The following is a 9340-nucleotide window of genomic DNA, read 5'->3' on the forward strand; positions in this document are numbered from 1 at the left end:
AAAGGAAGAGCTCTTGTTAAGAGCCTCCTTCGGAAGAAAAGGAGGACAGAAGAGGGATGGTCAGGTTGCCAGTCCTTGAAACTACCTGAAATATTCATGCACGTTTACCTAAGTGGCAGAAAGCAAAGGAGCATTCCCGTTCTGGACAGCAGCTTCTGTCCGGCTGGGGATGAGGACTGTCAGAGCATCACTGCTGTAGCCACAGAGCAAGCAGAGTCTCCCGGTTACACAGAATCACACAGGTTGGAAGGGACCTCTGTGGGTCATCTAGTCCAACCCTCCTGCTGAAGCAGGGTCACCTACAGCAGGCTGCACAGGACCTTGTCCAGGCAGGTCTTGAATATCTCCAGAGAAGGAGACTCCACAGCCTCCCTGGGCAGCCTGTTCCAGTGCTCTGTCACCCTCAGAGGGAAGAAGTTCTTCCTCATGTTCAGACGGAACTTCCTCTGCTTCAGTTTGTGCCCGTTGCCCCTTGTCGTGTCGCTGGGCACCACTGAAAAGAGCTTGGCCCCGTCCTCCTGACACCCATCCTTGAGATATTTGTAATTATGTATTAGGTCCCCTCGCAGCCTTCTCTTCTTCAGGCGTTCCAGTTCTCGGGGGCAACAACTGTGGCTGAAGCAGGGTCCGGAGAATCCGGCCCTCTGAGCAGACGCTCCCTCGCACCTCAGAAGTTCTGCCTAGGAGAGAAGCATCAGACACGCAGCAAAACCCGAAGCGGGACCTGCTGATGGGTTTAGTGAAGCCCAGACCCTAGCAGCAGGGCAGCGGTGCCGGCTGGAGCTGGTCCTCCGTTCAGCCGGCTGGCACGGGAGCTCTCCTGAGAGGCTGCTGAACGGAACTACAGAAACGCAGCAGCTGCTGGCTTTACCCTTGCAGCCTCGTAAACAGAAATGCAATCTGTTATTGTGCTCTTGACAGAACATGTAAATGCTTTATGCACCCTGGCACCCGCTCCGGCAACGTCCGCACCCGCTGGCGCCGAACAGCAAACCCGTGCGAGCCGGGGTGCTCGCAGCCCGGGCTCCCCGCAGCTGCCGGGAACCGGGAAACAGCCGCGGGCGCGGGGCGCAGCCCCCTTCCTCCCAGCCCCCTTGCTCCGCGCCGGCCGCGGCCTCCCGGGTGAGCCGCAGCCGACCCACCGCCAAACGCCGGCCCGCAGCGTCCCGCCCGGGGCTGCGGCTGCGGCGCCCGCCCCGCTCCGCCCCGCCCCGCCCGAGCTGGCCCCGCCCCCCGGCGTGCGGGGTCCGCCGCCGCCGGCGCCTCCAAACTTTGTCCGGGCCGCGCCGCGCCGCTGCCCCGTCGCCGGGGAGGAGAGAGCCGCCGCGGTGAGTGTGCGGGGGGCGGCCGGGGTGCGGAGGGTCCCTCCGCTCCGGGGGGGGCTCGGGGGCTCGGCTGCCCGCCCCGCCGCGCCCGGCTGCGGGGGCGATAGCCGGCGGTGGGCGCGCTCGCCTCCCCGGGGCGGGAGGGAGGCGGAAGCGGGGTGCCCGAGGAGCCCCCCCTTCCCCGGGCGCTGGAGTCGCGGTGGGAGTCGCTGCCCGGCCGTGTCGCCGCGCATCTCGCCCTGCTATGCTTGCGCTGGGAAGCGGTGCAAATCCTCTGCGGGCCTTCCTCCGCCCAGAGTTAGGTGCGGTTCGACGGGCGCCCCGGAGGCGCTGGCTGGTGAGGGCTAAGGGGGGGGGAAATGGGAAGACCCCCCCGTGCTGTGCGGTAGGCAAGGTGTGCACGTGAATGCTGCCAGCTGGTGAGCTTACACCGCAAACGAGCGGAAAGGGTCCTGTCAGACGCTGCCTGGAGCATCCAGAGCCACCTCGGTTTTCCCTCTGCGCTCTGAAAGCGGCTGGGTCTTCGTCCGCTGAGCTGTCCCGCCGGCAGTGTCCAGCTTGGCCAGCTGATTGCATTGCTTACTGACATGCCAGCTCATCTCTGCTGGAGACCCTGGGTCCTCCATCCTGCTCCCCTCAGCTTTGGCTTAACAAGACCAAAATGCCTTCCATCAGCCCAAACAGGGCAGTAACAAATAAAACAGAAGTGGCAGAACAGAAGAAGGCTTTGCTAAAAAAAAGAGGTTGGAAGTAGGAATCAATAGGAAGTCAGGGCTAGAGAAACAGGTGAAAATCCTCTTTGGCTGAGAGCTGCATCCTTCTGCCTGGATTCGTGGCAAAGGAGGGAAAAACCTGTGAAGTTTGCCTGCCCTCTTGCCCTTCTACTACAGTGTGTAAATATGACCTGCCCTTATTTTGCACTGAAAAAATTACGAGGTTTCGGAGCACCTGACAGTCCTGAGACCTCACCGAATGTCTGCTGTAATAGCGCATGCAAGCGTGATTCTTGGCTGTAGGTACACGGGCTGAAGGAGTTCTGAACTTCTGCATAGCCCTGACTGTGCAAATCGTGGTGGATCTCTCACAGCTTTAACCTGGAGGACTAAAGGTGAGGAGGAATCCCCTCCTGCTGCCTGTGCTTAGGCTAGTAGCTGATAACTGATTATATTACTAAAATCTGGAGGGTAAGCTTGTAGGAACAGCTGGTACATCTCAGCTACGTATCTTGCAGTGTTTCACATCTCAGGCTTACACTGCTAATTGTACAGTAAAAGTAAACTAAACAGTATAGCATAATGTAACAGTCTAGCTGGGGGAAAAATACCTTTGAATTCCTGCAGTCGATCTGTTGCTTTTGCAAAAAGAGCTTGCACTGAGAAATGCTTTTCGGTATTGTGTGGGAAGCAAGCAAACACAAAGGGCTCGCTCACCTGCTGGCAGACAGCCCTCCTTTCCCGGCTGGGAAATCACACCTAAGGATGTTGCTGATAGATAGGTAATGGGGACGCAGGTAGGGATGAAAACCTACAATGAAGTAGATTTGATTTAAAAAAAAAAAAAAAAAGAAAAATCCCGGTGAAACTGAAGGCATTAATAGCTGGACTGTCTCATTAGGCAGAGCTGAATCTGAGATGGATTAAGCTATGTGTCACACCTGATGGCAGAAAGAGATGTTGCTTCTCTCCTCTTGCTTTGCTTAGGGAATACGTGAATGGGGCAGTAGAGTTAGTAACTCGGGTCTGGCTTTCCCCTCCGTGGCATACAGTGGTGGCTTCTTGGTGAGCCTGCTGGCAATTTCTGCGTATTTTCCCAGGTCAAGCCCAGAGATGCCGAGGTGCGCGGAGGTTGCTTAACGTGCCACCCACGGTCTGGGCGGTCGGTATGGGGACATGCGGGCTTTACATAGGACTGAAGTCCAAGTCAGCAATTAACTGTAAAACATCCATGTATCCATCCGTTCCTACTGAAGTCTTGGCAGCACAGAGTTTGGCTCAGCCCGTGTAGGGAAGGCAACAAAATGCGATTTTGATGCCAGTGGTGAAATTCTGACTGACATCAGCAAGGGAATGATTTGCTCTTCTCTGTGACCGCCGTCAGAAGTGAATTCCTGATTGGCAGCCTCCAAGGAGCTGTGTTTTCTCAAACGTTATACAGAAAGGAAATATTGTATGTAACAGAGTTTTAGTTGTTTCTTGAGTTAATTTCAGCATGAATAGGTTAGGTTAACCTCTGTCAGGTTATACAGAGTGGTATTTTTGCTTGCCTTGTGGCACAAACTTTCCTTAAAGAAAATTTCTTTAGGAGAGACCTCAGTAGTTAGTTCTCTGGTGTTAAGGAGGGGCATAAACCTATAAGAATTTAGTAACTATTTAAAGGAAACACTTTCCATTAAAGAAAAGCTGGGAGATTATTATGCTAATAACAGTCTGGATGGTGCCATTCCATGTAGAATTCCCATAGGTATTAATGGAAGTTTTGTGCTAAATCAGCAGTAGTTTTAGGTAGTGGATTGTAAAAATGGATATGCTGCCTAGCAGGATCTTAATCCTTCTGCATTTACTTAGGCAAACTTTGTCTTTGAAATGCTTTTGAAATCTGTCCCAATTTTCAGCAGGAGTCATGCCTGAATAATATTACGGGATCGGGCTTGAAATGTAAGGGCAACAGAATTTAAATATATTAAGACAGATCTTCTCTTAATCCTGAGATGAAGAACGTGGGTTACAGGAGGAAAGAGCTGTAGCTTTAGCTCGTTACTTCTTGTCTTAGCCACCGTGGACTGATTTCTGCACATGTTCTTGTACTGTTTTGTTTTCAGGGACAGCTCTGTTGCTTAGACCAGGCTGCTGCAAGGATGGGGCCCCTGGAAGCAGCAGGTGAAGAAAACCAGACAGATGAAATGAAAATGGAGCTGTTCACCAAGCTGTACTTGCCGCGATACACCACACCGCTCAACGAATTGGCTCTGGACCCTAAACCAGAGCTGAAGGACAGCACAACACTAGTGGAAGTGCAGATAATCCTCATCTTTGCTTACTGCTCCATCATCCTGCTGGGGGTGATAGGAAACTCCCTTGTGATCCACGTGATCATCAAGTTCAAAAGCATGCGCACAGTGACTAACTTCTTCATTGCCAACCTGGCTGTGGCTGACCTGCTGGTGAATACGTTGTGCCTGCCCTTCACTTTGGTTTACACGCTGCTGGGCGAATGGAAACTGGGCCCGGTCTTGTGCCACCTGGTGCCTTATGCCCAGGCTCTTGCTGTGCACGTGTCTACAGTTACTTTGACTGTGATTGCTTTGGATCGACATCGCTGCATCGTCTACCACTTGGAAAGCAAAATCTCCAAGCGGATCAGCTTCATGATTATAGGTGTTGCCTGGGCAGTCAGTGCCCTGTTGGCAAGTCCTCTGGCCATCTTCCGTGAGTACTCGCTGATTGAGATCATTCCTGATTTCAAGATTGTGGTCTGTTCTGAGAAGTGGCCAGGGGAGGGGCAGCTCAACTATGGCACCATCTACAGCGTCTCCATGCTCCTGATCCAGTACGTGCTGCCTCTGGCTGTCATCTCCTACGCCTACACCCGTATTTGGACCAAGCTCAAGAACCATGTTAGTCCTGGGGCAGGGAATGACCACTACCACCAGCGGCGGCGGAAAACCACCAAGATGCTGGTGTGTGTGGTTGTGGTGTTCGCTGTCAGCTGGCTGCCGTTTCACACGTTCCAGCTGGTCAGTGACATTGACAGTCAGGTGTTAGACCTGAAAGAGTACAAACTGATCTACACGGTGTTTCATGTCATTGCCATGTGCTCAACGTTTGCTAACCCCCTTCTCTATGGCTGGATGAATAACAACTACAGGACGGCCTTCCTCACGGCCTTCCAGTGCGAGCAGCGGCTGGACTCCATCCACCCTGAAGTATCAGCAGCTTTCAAAGCCAGGAAGAAACTAGAAGCAAAGAGGATTCAATTCCCTGGAGACTCTTTCACACAACCTACCAATGTCTAGGATGTTTGACTTTAAAGAAGAAATGAATATGTTGTGGACAAAGGGATAAATCCATTTTGACACGTGTTTTTAATGCATAGTTTTACTTATAAATGGTGAAAGAAAAGTAGCAGGAAGGTCAAGGCAGGTGGTACGATTTGAGGGGAGTTAATTGGCATCGAGAGTATGTAACATTATAAGAGTATGTACCTGCAAGGAAATAAAAGGGAGAGACTTTGTTTATGGCTGTCCCTAACAGGGTAAGGGACTCTCTCATCGGTTTTTGACAAGTCTAAATGAAAAATGGTAGAGCTTGCTGGTTTTGCTATAGGAAGGCAAACGGCTGATTTGTAGCACAGGAATATTGGTGGTGGGAGCAGGTAATTTTTATACTGGATATGGAGATCAGGGAGAGCAGGAGTCTGCCAGAACGATGAAGCCTGTCTGGGGGACAATGGACTGGGCTGGCTAAAGCTCAAACTTTTCACACCCCTTCTTTCCCACAGGCATCTTTTACGAAAATAAGGGAGCTGAGAAATATGTTACTATTATTTGACTTGTACTAAAGTACTTCAAACCAGAGCATATGAAATGGATTAGGAGGAAAAGAGAAGAAAGAAAAAAAAGCCCCACCCAAACAACAGTTTCAACGTGAAGAAAGGTCAAGTTTCTACATAACGTGAATTATGGGTTTTGGCCAATCAGATGGGGTAAAAAGTCATTCATTAAGAATAACTGGCTGTGGTTATGCTGGTGAGAAAATTGTGAGCCTGTGACCTGATCAGTCATTCCCTGCAGATCCATACCTTTCACTGCGCGCTGGCAACAGCTCACAAACACAGTGCTTTGAAGTGGCATTTGAGGGCAGGGGATGCAGGCTCAGGTCTTCTGTGAGCACTTCATAAACTGCCAATATTTTAATTTTCAGCACCTGCTTAAATGTTTGACGTGTTATTAACTCCACAGGCTTTGAATTGTTGCTGCTTTCTCCCTGGATAATAAAACAGCAGATAATTTTGATCCTCTGGAAAGGCTGCTAGATGGTAATGTGCTTTTCCTTATTGTGGTTTTATGTCACACACTCATCTCGTCTTGGAGCTTTTCCATCTTTAGCCTTTGTAAAAATTAAGAACATCTGAATGACTGTAACCTAATAACAGTATGCTACGTTTATGTGATAACATCAGTTATTCTGCATGATGTAGTTAATAGTTAAATTCCTTTTTTTTCCTCAGGTATAAAATTTTAAGCTGTTTACTGTGTTGTACACAGCAGTGTTCAACTCTTCTGTGTCTTTGTTTAGCCTCTTTGAACTCATTAAAGAGAAGAAGAAAATTTCAATTCATGTTTATTCCAACTGCCCTGTTGCTTATCTAGAATAAAAATAAGCGTGATACTTGCAGTCTCTTTCCACAGCTACATTTCAGCTGCCTCATTTTTTTTCTCAACATTTTTCATTGTTCCTAAATTAATTGTGTTCTTTCTTACAAATTAAAACCCAACAAAACTCCAGTACTAAAGTGTTAGCAATGTAATGAATGGTAACAGATTTTTATCAAGTGGAGAAATTCATCTTTGTGTGTGCAGTATTTGGCACCATCCTTTAAATATCCATGAAATCATTTGGACTTGGATTTTCATGGAGAGAGAAGGGAGGTCTAGAGTAATAGCTAGTGTTTACTCAAGCAGGAAAAAGTATTCATCATTCTTAAACAGTTTTACAAAAATAGATTAATTCTCAACCATGTTGAGAACATGATATTGTCCACAAGTTATTTTTGTCTGAATATTAGTAATATCCAAAATGTAAGCTCAAGGCTGGTATGGGTGAGAAAGGATTACAGAAGTGTGCAATTATTATGGACATCAATCACATGTATCAGTTACAGTTGACTCTGAACCCTTCATCAAAAGTATTAAAGCCACAAATAGCCCCCTTTATTTAAAAAGCAAGTGGTTTAAAAGTTCTGTTTCAACTCTTTTAAGCCTGTTAGACTGTGGTATATAGACAGTTTTGAAGTAACCATGACAGTGTGTGCTAAAGCTACAATTGCTGAGCTAATTCTCTGTAACTTTAAGTCTGCTTTATGTCATCCTGTATAAAAGTGATTAATTACAAATTATCTTTCAGTCTGTTTCATGGTATCTTTATTTTACTGCTTCCTGAGCTTTCTCTGCAGCCATCATGTTGAGCCAAAGTTGGTGCACTAATTTATTGCGTTGCTTTCCTCTCTGCCGTGCAGAGGTGATGCCTGGGTCAGTGCCTGCTTTAGGGTCACAGACCTCTGCACGGTGTCCCATGTCCTGCGGGCACTTGAAGATGAGATGTGGAAGAGCCAGCATGCACAGCTGGTCGCGTAGCTTAGTCGCTTCTCAGGACTTGGCTCCTGCACGAGTACAGCTACGCACTGTAGTACCTCTTCATGTTGTAGGAAAATTAGACATTTTTCTCACCAAAAGCAATGAGGTAACAACATCTCTCAGAGTTCCCCCAAATCCCAGCTGTCAGAGGATGTGGAAACTCAAGAGTTTGTCCCCATTTCCCGCAAAAGGCAAAGGAACCTGTGAGCAGGCTCTAACCACTGGACTGAGGAATCATCAGAGGAGCCTCTGCTTTGCCTGAAACAGGAATCAGAATCCAGGCCTCCCCATTCACCTGTTAGTGCTTTAATTAGTTTTTTTTTTTAAAGCAGTATTTTCTTTTCCCGTTGAATAAGTTTTATACAAAGCAAAATAACATCAGCAGCAACCCTCATAGAAGAATTTGCACGTAGGCGGTGGGACACCCAAATGAAATGTCATCACTGATTCAGGGCAAGAATTTGCACCAACATGCCCCAGTACTCAGGAGAGTGACCTAGCCAGCACACTGCAGCCTGTCCTGAGGCAGCATCTTCTTAGAGCTGTTCTATGGTATAGAAAATAATTAAACAATAAATATAATGATTTTATGGGCAAGTGGTTGTGACCTGTGGATGACACTCAGGTTCTGGGACAAGGATATGAAAACAGATATAGACAGCGTTAAAGTTAGGCCCCTCATGTTCTTCGTGTGTACTTCTACTATAAAGATACTGCAACAGAGGCAGGAGGAGAGCAAGGAGAGTAGCACCGTGCTAATCTCTGCACGGGTCTTACTTTGGGCTCTCATTTGGGCTTGGCCTATGAGAGGGAGACCTATCCACCACATGGATGCCATCAGGTGTGATCTAGGGTCTCAGCTCATCAGTACTTAGTTCTGGGCCTCCCTGGAAGAACAGATTTTGATGCTTTGCAGATTTTACTGGTGGAAATGTAAGTGTCCCCAGGCTCAGGCAGCAGCAGAGTACTGAACAGTACATAATTAGATATGCACATAATTAAATAAGTACAGCTGCAACAGTACTTTCTCTCAGCACTGGCTGGGCAGAAGGCGGCTCAAGCCTGGAGGCAGAAGAGCTGCACTCGTGCAGTCTCCTGAGGCTTTCGTGCTTCTGCCTCGGAGGAGGACATAGCAGCTTGGGACCAGCACTGCAGGCACAGCGCAGTGCTGCTTCCTGATGAGCGTGAAAAGTCACATTGCTTGGTCAGGGCTGCAGCTGTTGGGCTACAAGTGGAGAAGCAATCCTGAGTAAGCTTGCCAAGCCCAGTAAAGCTGGGCTTTTGGTATGTGGGGACAGTGCTGAACCCTCTCACCCAGCCCTGTGAGTAAATAGTCTTCACTGAGAATGGTGATCTCCACATAGAGCAGCAGACTACAACTGAGCAGAAACTATATCATTATGAATCTGAGAAAAAATTAGATTTGAGGACATAAGCAATTGAAATAGAGGGACTGAGCCTGGACAACAAATGTGTATTGTACACATATCTATTTATATATAAATTGTGCGGCAGAGCTGTGCGAAAGCTGTTTGATAGAATCATAGAATCATAGAACGCTTTGGGTTGTAAGGGACCTTTAGAGGTCATCTAGACCAGCCCCCAAGGGTTAAGTTTGTTGGAAATAGTTGTCTGTTGCCCCACGGTCTTGTATAAAATGTGT

At 48.3% G+C, this 9340-nt stretch overlaps 1 protein-coding gene across 1 annotated transcript; it reads left to right on the forward strand.

The window, feature by feature from the left end:
- Nucleotides 1-1238: 1238 nt before the first annotated feature.
- Nucleotides 1239-7446, forward strand: NPY2R (neuropeptide Y receptor Y2). Its single transcript, XM_075420134.1, has 2 exons — nucleotides 1239-1328; nucleotides 4144-7446. The coding sequence occupies exon 2, from the start codon at nucleotides 4180-4182 to the stop codon at nucleotides 5335-5337; it is 1158 nt and encodes a 385-aa protein (XP_075276249.1). The 5' UTR covers nucleotides 1239-1328; nucleotides 4144-4179; the 3' UTR covers nucleotides 5338-7446.
- Nucleotides 7447-9340: the final 1894 nt, after the last annotated feature.

The sequence above is a fragment of the Opisthocomus hoazin genome, chromosome 5 (assembly GCF_030867145.1).
Source record: "Opisthocomus hoazin isolate bOpiHoa1 chromosome 5, bOpiHoa1.hap1, whole genome shotgun sequence".
NCBI lineage: Eukaryota > Metazoa > Chordata > Aves > Opisthocomiformes > Opisthocomidae > Opisthocomus > Opisthocomus hoazin.

Coding starts and splice junctions, on each gene's coding strand:
- NPY2R (XM_075420134.1), top strand. CDS start 4,180: ATGGGGCCCCTGGAAGCAGCAGGTGAAGAAAACCAGACAGATGAAATG.